Source organism: Pangasianodon hypophthalmus, chromosome 1, assembly GCF_027358585.1.
Source record: "Pangasianodon hypophthalmus isolate fPanHyp1 chromosome 1, fPanHyp1.pri, whole genome shotgun sequence".
Lineage (NCBI taxonomy): Eukaryota > Metazoa > Chordata > Actinopteri > Siluriformes > Pangasiidae > Pangasianodon > Pangasianodon hypophthalmus.
In genome coordinates this window covers 26,959,102-26,974,802 of record NC_069710.1, presented here as the reverse complement: position 1 = coordinate 26,974,802, position 15,701 = coordinate 26,959,102, and the positions used below count along the sequence as shown (strand labels likewise).

Below are 15,701 nucleotides of genomic sequence, written 5' to 3'. Positions count from 1 at the left end.
CCAGCTCGCCGACCCACCCATTGATTTTGACCCAACATTGATAATGTAATTGAAATGATGCCTGAGGCCAGGGCTTTTTGATCATCCCAATGAGTGGTCATTACTAAAGGTCATGATCCCTGAACTCTTCCCCTCCTTTTAGCCAAGTCCCAGAAGAGGATTCCTACTCCTAAATCAGTAATGGGTGATGGCAAGGAGAGGCAAACACACACACACACACACACACACACACACCATGTGTATTGTAAATATACACTTTCACACTTTCCTAATGCAGTCACATTCATAAATACATGTATAAGTCAGATTTCCATAAGCACACTTAACAGTAGCACAACACAGACCTTGAGTCGTACAGTCATGCCTGAGTCAGCACTAACATCTTGGCACACACACGGACACTTTATCTGTTTTCTAATACATGCATATTGTCATATTTTATAGTCAAACTTTACATAAGGCAGATACACGAAGCCCACACACATTTACACTGCCTTCTGCTAGCAGTGCCTGTGTTCGAGATGGCATACGGTGTGTACTACTCATACTTCTGTGCAGTATGTGAGATACATGGATATTTCCTTCATATTTATTAGGCCATGATTAATAATTATGCAGCCAGAACTATCTTCCTGGTGTACTGTATCCCATAATGCAGCAAAGACATTTTATTTTTAATGAAATCAAAAAGAAAGCAACAGCATCAACTAAAGACATAAAGACCATGGTTATACTATGGTATGTTTTCAAATAAATATTGCTGGCAACCAAAAAACAAGTGCAAGAAAATAAGCTATTTATGCTAGCTTTTTCATTACTGGATTGACAAGTCTAAAGTGGTTTTTGACTGTCTGGTATCATTACTTTTTGGCTTCAAAAATTAACATATTTTGGCTCACAGTGCATCAAAAATGGAGGATTGGAAGGAACCCAAGACATGGAAATAAAGAGGACTAAAGATATAACCAGGGTTAGGCGTGTTCAGAAGATTGGCGACCTAGTCGTGGTCTCTGCTGTCATCATTACATGGAGTTTATCCGACCATGTGTTTTTGTGTTTATTTATTTATTTATTTATTTTTTACAGATTACATATTACCACTCAGCATTACACTTTATTCCACTCTTTGTACAGCTATGTAATGTAAACCTGTCTGTGGACACCCAGGCTACAGAATCTCTTCAGCAGATTTCTCCTCTCATCACACCTGAATAATGTAGCAGATGTCATGTGGGTAGTGGTTGTTGGCAGAAGCCTGGGATGCCCACATCTCCTAACATCTGCCTAAACTCAGCCTCTCCGTTCTGGGGGAAGTCTGGAAGGTCTTTGTGAAGTGGATGTGTGAGGTCAGCCGTGTGTGTAATGAGCGAGTGCAAGCAGCAGGCCCCCTCTCTCCATTCATATGCTGATTCACAAGCCCATCTATTTGCATTAAGTGCAGCATAATTGCTAACTGGAGCCTGATTATTGTGTGTGTCAGAGGAGATGAAATATGACCTTTCATCTGGTCCCCGGTGTCGCTCGACGGGTGTCGGGTTGGCGTAAATCTACATCTAAAGCTCATTCATGTTTTCAGCGATAGTGAAATATTGCCACTTGAGATGAGAAAGTGGGAACTATGAGTGTGTGTGTGTGTGTGGATAAAAAGCACACACAAACCTCTTGTACAGCTCCTTCTCTCAGTAGAACAAATCCAGGCTCTGTTTTATACAGCTATTTTCGTTGCAACCGTTTCTGGTTTTTCATTTAGTTTTGCGTCTGCCTGGATCATGTTCCTCTGAGAGCGAATGTGTTCGTCTGGCAGTGTTCAGCACTGTTCAGCGTATTAGAGGCTCTTCGGTGTGAGGCAGGTGGAATTTTGATGAGCTCCATAGGAACAGCTGGAGGCTGATGCGGTTAAAGCACCATGTCGCCTGCTCTAAACCAGAGGCATTGCTGAGGCTGTCATCACTTACTGTGTGCTTGTGTGTGTGTGTGTGTGTGTGTGTGTGTGCTGGACAAAGAGGTTATTAAATATAGGGACAATACAGATGGGACTTTGAGGGGAGATCAACCCCATACGCTACAGTCTCAGTGGAAGTTTTGCTGATGCGGCTGACATTATGATCCTATACTCATTCTTCATTGCTCCTTTCTGTTATGCCATTCAAGGCTTGGTAAAGCCATTAGCCCTGTTCCCCTCTCTCTCATTTAGCTGGCACTTAATTGGCACAGACTTGGCACACGGTTTTTCCTTGTACCCCTTGAGGCATGCTATCTTGGCTGTCTGCTCTCACACACAAACCCACCGGCTCCTCTGAGTCTGTCTGCACTCGTCACCATACGCCGATGCTGCTGCTCTGATCTTCCGGAAATGTCTCCCCATCCACTTCTCACCTCTCTGTTGTTAACAGTGGTGAAGATACTGTTTTAAAATGAAGGTGGGGCTTAAAGGTGCAGTCAGTTATTTTTAGTGAAAGCTAGATGTGTTGACACACAAAATCTGAACCAGTACAGTCCCTTTAACCACGCCCACAAACCAACATCAGAATCAGAATCATTCTTTATCTTAATCATACTCTAGTACACCAGAGTGTGGAATTGATCTTCTCACACTTCCAAATTAGTAACAGTTGCACAACTGAAACAGTATGAAAAGGTAAAAAGTTTTGCTTGGGGCGCGGTTTGTGTTACATGTTTCTACAACTTCACTGTTAAGAAATCCAATAAATTCCTCGCTTTCATATGAATTCATATGAGATAACATGGCCTTGAAAAATGCATGCACAGTGCCTTGAGCGGACGGCCTGAATTTAAGTACAATGTCAGACTTTTTCATGATTGGTTGGATGTCAGTGGTCCATATTCTGTGTTTTTTTTTTTCTCCTGGGAAGCTACAGACACCAGAGTTTTTCCCTCAGCAGTTTTATATTGACAGCTCCCAGAATTTGAGGAAAACTTCACTATATATTGCAAAAAGTAAAAATATTTGACCCCCACCTTTAATGATACTTTTCTGTAATCATACACTCTAACTCAAGCCCAAATTCCTACATGCTTGGATTGCATTTCACAGCTATGCTAATTATGCTAATTCCAGCCACAGCTTACATTTCGCCTTTACATGCCTTTTGGATAGCAGGACAAATATTCACACTTTGACCGCACCTCTGTCTGGTCCTGCAGAAAAGCAGAGGTGACCTCTGGCTAATACACTGTGTCGATCCTGAATATATTAAACATCACTGCTACTGTTTTTTTTATTCTCTCTCACACTCAGAGTCCAAGCGGCTCCTGATCAATGAGGCAGGATTAATGCGGCTTCACTTCAAACCTGCCCTCTTTCTTTGTGGAGGCTGTCGCTGTCAGTCAGGCCGGTCCAGCTCTCACCTCCCAGCAGTAAATAATGAGCTTGTAATTGACTGAACTTGGCCTCGGAGAAAGTTTTCAGTGTGTGTTGTGGCACTTTTCGTTGCCCAGCTTGTCTTGATGTTCAAGCTTATACCACAGTGCTGTTGAATTCTCAATTCTGATGGGTGTTGTTTCCTTTTCTGTAACAGCAGCTCTGACATTCAAATAATAGGTTTTATTAATGAGCTCTTTCTAATATGTTCTGGCTTCTATAGTAACAGCTTATTCACAGGGGTTGTGTGATGATCTACACAATCTAAGGCTACTAATAAACATTTTAAAATGTCTTTTTATTTGACAAATTAAAGCATTGATATGATGAAGCTTTCGGAAAGGAGAATTTTTATTTTTATTTATATATTTATTTTTTAACATTTATGGAAGGACAGAGGACTTTCCTGCTTTTGTGCACTTTCCAGTCTCTCAGCCTCTAAGTCACATAAACTTTCTGCTTATTAACACTTGGAGGAAAAATGAGAGGCTCCACAACATTAAATGTAACTGTAAATGGCTCAAAATATTGTTCAGAAATATATTAAAAATTTTAATATTTGGCAAATTGCTGTGCTATTAGACGAATAAAACACTTCAGGACTTGCTATTATAGGAAAATAATCAACTTTGGGGTGGTAAAAGAAGCTCCTTTGCATCTGGCCGCCTCACACCACCCCAACAGTGATTATTTTCCTATAACACCACACAACATTGTGTTATACCTTACATAAGTTTCTCTCTAACACCTATTCCACGGATTCCTACAAACCACCACAGTGTTGTTGCTGGTGTCTAAATGAGTTGTCTGACAATAAAACGTAGAGGGCAGAGCAGTCTTAATTTGATTCTGGAGAATGACTCTAGACTGTCTAGAACAGTTATTCATGGAGTTTTACCTGACGCTGTGTGTTTGGATCCATCAGCATAAGTACTTCCCATGGCATCTTCATGGACAGCAGCCAAGAACTGTGTGTGAAAGAGATCAGGCTCTTAATCTCCTAGGCAATAAATACGCAACATTAGCGTGGGAGGGGCGAGATGGAGTGCAAAGGTTTAATAATTAATTCAGGACTAAGCGGAGCTTCGTATTATTGAGGTTTACTGGAATGGCTGGCCGTAGTCGTCTTCTCTCAGGATTTTTTTTAGTATTTTGATATTTTTGTATGAAGCTATTTTTATTTGCTTTGTAATATTTTAAAACTGTGAATACTATAAATGTCGAGTGGATTGATTTATTATTCTGTTGTAAATATATTAAAGTGCAGGCAGAAATATGAAATATGTGTATCAGCTTGTTTGTCAGAAAGGAAAAAGAAAAAGGAAATTTTGGTTTTCTGTGTTCACCAGAGTGCACACTATTTGTTTGATTCATATTTAGTGTTAGTGTCAGGCGATTTCCCTGTCTCCATGTAGCTTTCCTGCCAAAAACTGCACTTTATTTTATAACTTTAGGCTGCTTATTGGAACCGTGGCATTAACTTGTGTTGTTTGGGAATAATAATTCATTCAAACTACCTGGGAAGTGTGTGCAAAAATACTGCAGACATCATAACTATGTTAAGTGAAGATGTGAAGGACGATTGGTAAGACACGAAAGTGTGTGGACTCTGATACAAGGAGAAGAAACAGCTGTGGGATCACAATTTTTAGCAAGACATAAAAATGAAGAGATGGTATGAGAAAAGGAGAGCTGAAGGTTCAAGAGAGTGAGAGTGTCAGAGAGAGAGAGAGTCAGAGAGAGTCAGAGACTGATGGTCAGGGGTGTGATGTAGAAACCAGGATGGTTAGTTAGTGGTCTCAAGGGGCTCTGCAGAGGGATGGAGGTGTGCTTTTGCATTCACTCCTTTCTGTATTCAAGAGGTTAGAGAGGCTTCATGTTCCTCGGCCTTTATTATTCTCTTTCCTATTTATTCTACAAGAGCTCCTAAAAAGGGAGGAGGCATGTCTGAGTGTGTCTGTGTTTCCGCGCCTCTGTGTTTGTGAGAATAGAGTGGGTCAAGATGCTCTAGAAGAGCTCCCTCCCTCACTCCTGAAGCACCCTCACTCTTACCCAGCAGACCGTGGTCTTGCTAATCGTGCCCCCTGCTCCTTTTGTCACGCCTCACGGGTCTGTAAATAGGGTGCCAGAGGCCGTGGTGATGGAAGATGGAACAGAAAGGGAGAAACAAAAAACATGTCTCTCATCCCCAGCAGGGCGGCTTATTAGTGAGCATCTATGGGAGAGTGGGCACTTGGCTAGGGTTGGCGAGGGCACAGCGGGGCATCAGTCACACGGGCCATAAATGAAGTCAGGGAACAGTAAGCCAGCCGTATTATCAGCCCTCTGTTGTCTGAGCTGCAGCTGTCACTCACTCAATATGAGAACGAGACTTTTCAGTCTTTCTGGCTCAGGGCCATCGGTCCTGAGAGAGAAGAGCCAAAATTGAGGCAGGAAAAAAAACAGAGTGAAAGATGAGGAGAAGGATCTAGATAGACAGATAAGATAGATAGAGATAACTGAGGAGAAGAAAGACTATTTGAGATTAAATAAAAAGTGACAAAACCCCAGAATTCTAGATAACAAATAATGTCAGACCAAAAAGGCTAAATATTAAAAGATGTAAAGTATTACAGAACGGTGGCATGTGGTCAAACAGATTCTTTGTCAAGTCTGATTGAGTCCTAACTTCTGCAGATCGATTGATGTGCACTGATTTCCTGTGAAGATTAGAGTAAAAAGAGCAAACTTTATCCTGAACTGGTTTTATCTGGGGCTCTGAAAATGACCAGGAGTAATTCTGATTTAATCTCTGTCCTTTGTGTGATGCGTGTGTGTGTGCGAGTGTGCATGCGTGCGCATGTGTGCGTGTGCGTATGTGTGTGTGGATCTGACTTTCGCTGCCATCCCGCAGATATAACAGGCTTTGATAGAAAATGAAAGTCTGCAGGGTGTAGAATTAATATGACTTAAGCTTTTGAGTTGATGCAATATGGCTGTAGACCAGGCAAGTCTTCACCTCATTCTCTCTATGTAGCTTTAGAGGGCATGACAAGAAAGAGGTGTTTGTGGAATTTTAATCTGATGGTAGATATAAAAAAAATATTTAAAAATTACTCCAATGACTTGGAGACTCGAGAGAGCAGTGAAGCCTCTGATGTTGATTTGTCTTGCTCTTGCGCTATTAAAATATTGGAATTGTTTGTTTTTGGTATATAAAACGAACCAAAGATATGAAATGGGCCAAAGTGTTCCTATTTACACGTATCTGACTGTCTGATTTAGTTGAATCTTCAATTGGGGAAAATATGTTATGATTAAATACTGATTTGAATTTTTCATTGACATGTTGGTCTGTTTTCACATTGTATAACAGCCTAACAGCCTAACATCAAGGCATGGTGCCAGTGGGATTTGCTCCTCTCTACTTAAAGAGTGATGCAGCAGCGCTTTAGTCCTTTAGTCTGTTCAGCTCTCTCGATTCTCGATGCTCAAATAGACAAGCTTCCAAAGCTTGGACCTTCATTCTAATAGCACCATCACACTCGTCGCTTCATAGCTAGGTGAGCTGAGAAACTATTGCTGTTTTGTTTTTTAGGAGCTAACAGTGAAACCTAACCATTATTCCTTATGTTGTTGATTTTTTTCCTCCTATTTAAACAAAAATATGTCAATATAAACCTATTTGATGTGTTTCAGGGTAAACTTTTTCTTTACCAGATCACAGTTCTTTTTTCTCCATCACCTGCTAATACAATATTTCTTCATACATCTCTTCAATGTAGCTCTCCTCTCATGTTCACTGCCATGTGCAGGAAGCATTTTATACCTGAAGCAGCCGTATTGATGGGCATCCTGGGATTTCATCTGTTTAATGCTCCGCAAGGCTGGGATGGATCACAGCTCTATTCGCTTACCGTGAAATTGTCCTTCAAAAAAAAAAAAAAAAATGCCCAAAGCACCTGTCTAATCAAGTCTACATCAGACAGCTAATCATGTGCCAACTACACTCAGCTCATGGAATGCCATTCACAATCAGAAATACCAGAAGTAACAACATTGTTCTATCTGTTTATTCCTACAATGTTCGATTTCTTAAACTCACTTCTCAGAAAATCTTCCATCTGCAACCCTCTGTGCCGAGTCTATAATAACAGTCTCTTTCCATCGCTGGTATCTGGTGAGTTCATGCCTCTGTTGTTTCCTCTGATGATGAGGGCCTTCTCAATACAACATTATCAGTGTGCTGCCACATCTGCTTTCCTACAGTATGTGCGAGAGCAAGAGAGTGTCACACAAGATTTCGCAGCATTTAATCTGCCACAATAACATTCCGTCGCTGGAGAAATTGCTTTCCGAGGCCCGGGAAGTAAACAGACAAGAGGTGTTATTTGGGAAGACAAGATAGAGAAAGAACGGGTGGTAGAGAGAGAAGCAAAAGGATAGTGGGAGACAGAAATAAAGAGAGAATGAATGGAAAAGGGGAGGGGTACAAGCAATTGTAAAATGACCTTTCAGTCAGTGAGCACAAGACAGATATTGAGTGAGTCTCATTGTGCTGGGAGAATGAACCTGTTGGCTCGTTAAATGCTGTGGCATATGGATGTTTTATCACCCTCCGCCTTTAATTGCTTTACTGTCAGGCCGTTGTAGTACCCAGGCTGCATTTAAACATCAGAAGCTGGAATAAAAACCAGGGAGGGTTCCTACATGGAAAAGCGTGTCTGTCTCTCAAACCGCACAGTCCTTTGTCCTCTATACTGGTTTCAGCTTTCATTTGATTTGACCTTTTATCTGATGCGTAAACAAGAAGCATAGGCAGAGCTGTCTGTTTCTCAGTCCTTGCTCATATTCCTCCTCCGGTGCTGCTGTCCGGAGCAGTGGGAAGGGCGCGGATGACTGCATTTGTTCTAATTGCCAGCGCTTTATTGATGCAAATTGCTGCCAGCCTCGGTGAGCTCTTGTTTAGCCATGCTGCTGGCTGACATTGATTCATGCACTGAGGTATTTATAAACCTAGAGACACCTGATATTTCATGATCAAGGAGACTGATCTTGTGTTATGATGTTGAGGTATTCACAGTATCGGTCAGCCAGATGGGAGGATCCATCTGGTTTATGTATGAGGGATGAATAAGGGCTGTGGATGTGGAGAGGCTGGTGCAGCTCCTACTGCCTCTTGGCACTGTTTTTCTCTGATCACTGGAGCTAATTTCTTACACTGACTTTGGGGTTTTATGGTGAATCTGCTTAAATTTCAATTTGATTCAATTTTATTTGGATAGCACTTTTAATAATAGACAGAAATGAGTTTAGAGAAATCTGCATATAGATTTAGATCACTAATGAATAAACCAGAGGTGACAGTGGCAAGGAAGCCTCTGGAACGCATCCTCTTCTGGGTGACACCGGATAGTGGGATTATAAATCATTTTACAGGTGTAGAAGAGTAAAGTCTAATCAAATCTAAGTCAAATCTGCAGTATCCAGAAGAGATTATCCACTCAAGCAAGGATATAAACTGTTTTTGGGAAGTTTAAGAAACTCTGAAGTTGAAAAACTGATTTCACAGTTTAAAGAAAAAGGCGTCTGTCTTTGAACCGCAGTGGGGTGGATGAGGTTGAAAATGAATTCTCCCCAGCAGATCAGATAGCAGCATATTCTTTGAACTGCATGAAGATGAGCCCCTTGATCCAGTGCAGTTTCCATTTCTCCAACTCCTCAGTGTCATTTTCAAATTTTAATTAGTTGATGAGCTTGTCAGCGCCTTGCGCGTGTTGCTCTATATACAAGCACTCGTATACAAGGAGGTTGTAAAAGACTGCTCTCAATTTCAAATAAATGGATAGGAGCTGCTGAAGGTCCTTTGAGAGACAATGTGGATACAAACTGTGACTGGTTTATAGTCCCCACGATTGTGCTCATCTCTGAGCTCAGGTGGTGAACAGACTCACTATCTTTGTGGCTTATGGACAATTTGACCTTTCCAGGGTCAAAAAGAAGCATTAACATCCACCTCTGTGCTGTTTGTTTTGGAGCCAGGGGGTGGAGAAGAAACGGCTGTTGTGAGGCAGGAGGATTAAGATAATGGCACCTTTCTGACTCCTCCTTGTCTATCTGCTAATGGATGGACAGGAGGATTTGTAAAGCACAGACTAGACTGACATGTTGGTAGAGTGATGGAGAAGTTTCAGATGAGTCTGTCCCACCCTTTCCTGGAAAACTTTCAGCTCTAATCCAATCAAATGGCTCTTTGATGTTTCCAGCACCAGTCTTGCATCAATCCCACTAGCTTCTAACACCATCAAGGCTCCTACTGCAAAACCAGGTTGACATGAACAAAAGATGAGCCTGCTGGCCCTCTGAATCCTCCCACTCTCTCACTCATTTCCTCTTCACAAGTCTTGTTTGTTGTTCATTTACTCTGCGCCGCTCAAACCTTGTTAACATTTTTTTTCTCACTGCGAGCGTGGACACCAGGCACGTTGCCACAGACAGAAATGTGTAATCACACGTTTTTACAAGAGCTAATGGCCAAATTAATTCCCCCCTCACGGATGCGTGGTAATGACCGAGTGATTTGTTGCTTATTTTTCACAGGAATTCATTGCTTTTATGAAAAGACGCAGCTGACGCAGATCTGCAAATGGCCACAAATGAGGGGATCTACCAAGACACCAACAAGCCTCTCAATCCAATCTGTCAAATTCATGGCAAAAACATCCATTAGCAAATTGAGACTTTTTTTCCCTTTTGTGTCTAGTGTCTTGGCCCACACTTTGACATTTTCTTTTTCGGATGATAAGATGCTTGATGCTTATAGGAAAGGACCATTTTGTATTACTAGTTAAAATGACAGTAAATGTCAGGATTTAAATAACACAGCATATCCTTTGTGTGTGTGTGTGTGTGTGTGTGTGTGTGTGTGTGGTCAGATTGACACCTGGCATATTCAGATTCCAGTCAAATTCTGTTTAATAATCAAAGCCTCTTTATTATTGGATATTATTGCCATTTCTTTGCTGATTCGATTTAGGCTTCTAGTAATTCACACTTTCAGCCTTAGAATGGATTTTACAGGATGCAAACACATTCACAGCTCCTTCATTTCCAGACATGTATTTTTTTATTGAAAGCTTTTCAGTTTCCTGTTGTTTCTTCACTTCACTCTAATGGTGAAAACTTGTACTAGGTATCATCACAGTAAGTCACCTCAGTCTAATTAATTAAATTTCTGCCTGAAAGTACATGTAAAAGGAGCACTCAGTAGCTGTCACAATCCTAGGTTTTGAGGATGTATTTCATACCCATTTAATTTTAAATATGGATTATGAAAAGTCTTTTAAACATATTTGGCAGGAATGAAGAAAAAAGAGCATTGCTTAGTGACAACAACTTTGTTTTATTCAGGATTAGTGAAAATAATAAATGAAATAATGAAAAAGAAGGTGATTTTTTACTGTGCCAAGCATTAGTCCTTAAAAGAAATCTCTATTAAGAGGAAGAAATCATACAGACATTCATTCATCTAAAATGGCCTGGGCCAGAGGTTAGAAACAAAAACCCACTCCATTGAAACTAATGACCCATTTCATTTATAGAGCTTCATTTCCACTGCCTCACAAATGAACATAACGGCCTTTGAGCTCTTCCAAGCCTACACATGCATATAGGAATGGGGAATTAAATGGGCTAAGGATAATACAATTGATTTTAATGGCCTCCTAGAACAACAGAACTGGGATGTTCCACCATGATGTCTCAGCCGCTCTCATTCAGGTCCATTGGTCCTTTATGGGAAGTGATTTAGTTGCGTTTTAATGAAGCCTGATTGGCAAGCATGTGTGAGCGACCATTATCATCAGCGGGCCGCTTCTCACTGCAGTCTACAATTATGGGCACATTTAGGCACAAAGACTTGGACATTTAAATAATGCATCAGCAGCGATGGCAGCTCTGCGTCCAGGCCACATCCTCATCTGTCCCTCGTCCTGTCACTCCTCACCTTGACTGACGTCTCAGCAGAAAGCTGAGCTCTTTCTCTCTTTGCGTCTCTCTCACAATTTACTTTTATTTCCATGTAAAGATGGGTGACAAAAAGGGAAAAAACAACATAAAGTGACACATAAAGTGTCTTCATAATGTGTTGGACCACCACGAGCCTAGAAGTGGTACATTTTGCAAGTCTCTGGCACTGTACTGGAGTGTTGGAGCACTGTTCTTCCAAAAGATATCCCCTCATTTAGGGACTGTCTAAAACATCACTCCAGAATCTGTCATAGGTGTTCAGTTGTGTTAAGATCTGGTGATATCTGGCCATGGCATTGGATTCATATCATTCACATCCTCATCAAACCATTCAGTGAGCCCTCATGCCCAGTAGGTGAGGGCATTCTCGAAGAGACCACTCTTATCAGGGTAGAAATGTTTCATCATAGGATAAGGGTGATCAATCAGAGGAACTTTGTATTGATTTGCAATGATGCTTCCATCCAAGACGATAAATGGACCCAAACCATGGCAGCAAAATGCCTCTCATTCTTTCTACATGGCCTCCTTTCCCTTTCCTTTTCTTTTCTTTCCTTTCCCTCTCTCTTTCTCCTTCTCTCTCTGTATAAATCAGTATTTATCTCACTGACTGTCATATTATAATGAGAGGATTGTCTGTCATGGCCTGTGTGCACATGGGTGCTGATAAAAAAAAAATGTTGCTTGATTAACAGAGGCAACTGCATTGATTCCTATTGACAGGCGCTCTTGCGGCCCTGAATGAAAGTGATGCAAATGAGTTGCTAAAGCGCTCCAGGCAGAGAGAGATGGCCTTGTGCCTGCTAAAGGCAGCCTTAAGGGCCACATGTATCACTGGCCATGGATCACTGGGGACTCCTTCAATGAGACATTTTGTCCACTTTTCTGCCCCAGGAGGAACCAAAGAACTCAGGGCATGCGTGGGGAAAAAGAAATGGACCGTGTCTATACATGCAGTTTAGTCTAATGGCTGAAGATCTAGGGAGTGCTGTCAGGAATGAAGGTGATATTGATTTAAAACGGAAGAACTATGATAATGCCTGCAGGACTTTTTTAAACAAATGTTTTATATAGATTATTATATGTGGTATTTACATGTTGTTTGGAAATTCTGAACACATTTTGACAAGGTAATTAGTATGGTACGCAAGGTTGTATACATTTCCTCCACCCTCATTCCATCTACTCTTTATTAATAAACCACGGCAAACTGTACACAAAGTTTGTGGCATTTACATTCATGTTTCCATATGCTCACATTCAAAGTCCACAGAAAGGTGAATGGATAGCCCACTACTGAGATACATTTTATTTTATGAAACATGATTGTGTATCCTATAAGCAAAATGATATAATAATCAGATAGTTGGCGAGTCTATTTAGTGCTGCTTTAATACACCAGGGTAAAAGAGGCAAAGCAAGGAGTAGATAATCTCCTTTATTGTCTCTGCAAGCTACTCTACTTATTGATTGCCCTGCCTGCCTCTTACTCCTCTCAGGTTAAAATCTGAGCAGCCGATGACATTAGGGCATGCACAAATGAGGATGTACGACCGTCTTTAATTCTTTCACCCTCTCTTCTCCCATAGCAACAGACTGGCGCCTAGCAACCATGACCGGATACAGCGGCTGAGGCAGGAGTTCCAGCAGGCCAAGCAGGAGGAGGAGCCTGACGACCGGCGCCGTACTTACAGCCTCCAGCAGCAGCCATGGGTAAGAGAGACTGTTCTCACTGATTCCTGACTATACTGGTCCATTCATACTGTTTCAATATACTATACAGTTCCACTGTGGTCCTTTGTGTGCATATGGATGAGATGACAATAAAAATTGACTTGGCCAGTTTGGCCTTTCCTAACCTCGAGTGCTTAGGGCACATCTGGCACGCTAACTGTATCTGGACACAGCCCTTTTAATGATTTGGGTTCAAGACAGATAGTCGTCTAGTAGCCATAAAGAATTGTCACTTATATATTAAAAGACTGTTATACCACAGTGCTGTTGAGTTCTCAATCCTGATTGGTCAGAAAGTGATGATTAATTTTTTTTATAACAGTAGCTCTGACAGTAGTGTTGGCTTCGATACAGGTTTGTAGCAATGCACTCGTTCTAATGTGTTATCATTTCTGTAGAAATAGGGACTTGTATGGAGGACGCTCCACATAAATAGATTAAAAAACATGTAATTATTGATATGGTGATGTTTTCTGTGTGGATAAGTTGAGGACATGGGAAAGTCGACGGCATGGAGAGCTTTGAGGTTTCTCGGTAACATGACAAGCTGAATTTTTTTTAATCCCATTAACTTCAAGAGTGAGAAAAACCAGAGACACTGGTGCTGCTAAAACGTAAGTTATAACAGGAGCCAACTTTACACCAACATTAAATGTAACTATAAATGGGTAAAAAGCATGCACTTCTTTAATAAATAAACAACTGCTGTGATATAAAAGGATTATATTGCTTCAGGGCAGGCTGTTATAAGAAAATAAACAGCTTTTAGGTGACAGTAACTTCCCAGGCTGCCATGATTATTTTCCTCTAACAACATTCGCCATCGTGATTGTTATGCATTATAGGTGTTAGTAGGACATGCACACACATCGTCTCCTCTTGTACTTTTAGTTTTGGTCTGATTAGGTGTTTTGGGAATAACTGGGTTGTACACCTGTGATTACAGACATGGCATGACTTGTTAATTGCTTGCTGACATTGCACTTTCAGCTAATAAGCACCCCATCACATTGCACCTCAGGAGTATCTAAAGCATTTTATTTTCCATTCTGTATAGCAAAAATGTCATTTAATAGCAGTGACTCATGGGAATTGCCCAAAGGGAGCACAAGCACCCCAGTCTTATCTACAGAAATCCTTTTCAGTTTATTTACAAACCTCCAGAAACCCCATTTATTCATCAGTCCTGCACTCATGGGTGTACGTTTTAACACTAAGCCCCTGTTTCTCAAGCCTCATTTGTATTTAAGGGTTGGAGGTTAGACATTATTTTAATGTTATCTTCAAGCTAAAACAATATGCACTACTCAGGGGGCTGGGAACTTGAGCCAGGGGTCAGAGGTCACATAGCTGTGTATCTTTGCGCTGTAATGGCTTGAATCGGACATGGAAATCTGTCCTGTAGCTTCCTGTTCAAGGCACGGGGGATTTTAAGGGATGACAGCCTAATTATCTTGAGGGATAGAACTATTTCCTAAATTAGGGGTCAGCTCACTGACCCTTCTGTCTTGGACACATGTTCCTTCATAGACTTGAATTCCTAAATAGTTCAACAGGGACTGATTATTTCAAAGGTGTCTCTTTCATGCAGAGTTTCTCAGTGAGGCCTCTGCTGATGAAAAAAAAAAAAAAAAACTGCGTACCCAAAAAAAGTAGACTTAATCATTGCTTTTTCAGTCTTGTACAAAAACACTCATATTTACACTCATATTCTAGAATGTGTGGAGCAGCTCAAAATGAATTTCCCTCATCATATCAGTGATAGATAATTAAAGCAGTGAAAGTATTTGAGTGGAACTTCTTTATGGCACCTTAAATATCGTTTCTTCTTTGAAAATATGTCTGCATATTCATTCCGTGATTTTTAATTCTTAACTGAGTAACTGGTAGCAGGTGCAGCATTGCAGATTTCAGAATCCAACTGGACTCTTCATTACCTAGAAGGCACCGTCAGAGAAGCGAGGCAGCGTGTGTGTTTGCTGCTGCTTAGTCTCTCTGATTGCTGTAAGGATGGACTGGAGCAAAGGCTGTTTGTGTGACTAATGGTGGCACTATGGAAGGTTACACTAACAAAACTGACATCCCACATTTTGTTGTTGTTTCCTTTTCAAAATGACTTGTGAATATGTATCCATACGTAATTTGGTGAGCCTTCTTGCCACAAACATTTAACAGGGGCATACGAGCAGGGCTTGATTTTGCATATCTTACCCATAAACCATGTAAAATCAAATTAGGTCCCCAAATGGTTTCCTTGACACTATACATGTCCACTACATAGGGCATAACATATTGGTGGAACACTTATATGCCCAATAGTATGCTATTTGTCATTCAGCCAACAAAACTAGAAAGGACTCGTCATATTTCTGTTGTATTTTTGTCTCATTTTGTCTCTGTTGTTGTTAAGAGACCTGATCATGCTCTGTAATAGGCCTTGTGAGGTAGACAAGCAGAATCGTTCAATTAAAATCCCTGTCACAAATGAAATACATTTGTGACTTTTGAGCATCATTACTACTAGTCCCAACCACACAACCACCACAGAGCGAGTTCCGCTCTCCAGGTGCCATTATGC

At 41.0% G+C, this 15,701-nt stretch overlaps 1 protein-coding gene across 6 annotated transcripts in view; it reads left to right on the top strand.

Moving 5' to 3' along the window:
* pard3aa (par-3 family cell polarity regulator alpha, a) overlaps window positions 1-15,701 on the top strand; it is a 379,511-nt gene that overhangs the window by 349,580 nt on the left and 14,230 nt on the right. For all 6 annotated transcript variants that reach the window (XM_053233962.1, XM_034309095.2, XM_026944876.3 and 3 more), the window contains one exon: window positions 12,979-13,102. In XM_053233962.1, the coding sequence (XP_053089937.1) occupies window positions 12,979-13,102 (124 nt within the window). The remainder of the gene's footprint in view (window positions 1-12,978; window positions 13,103-15,701) is intronic.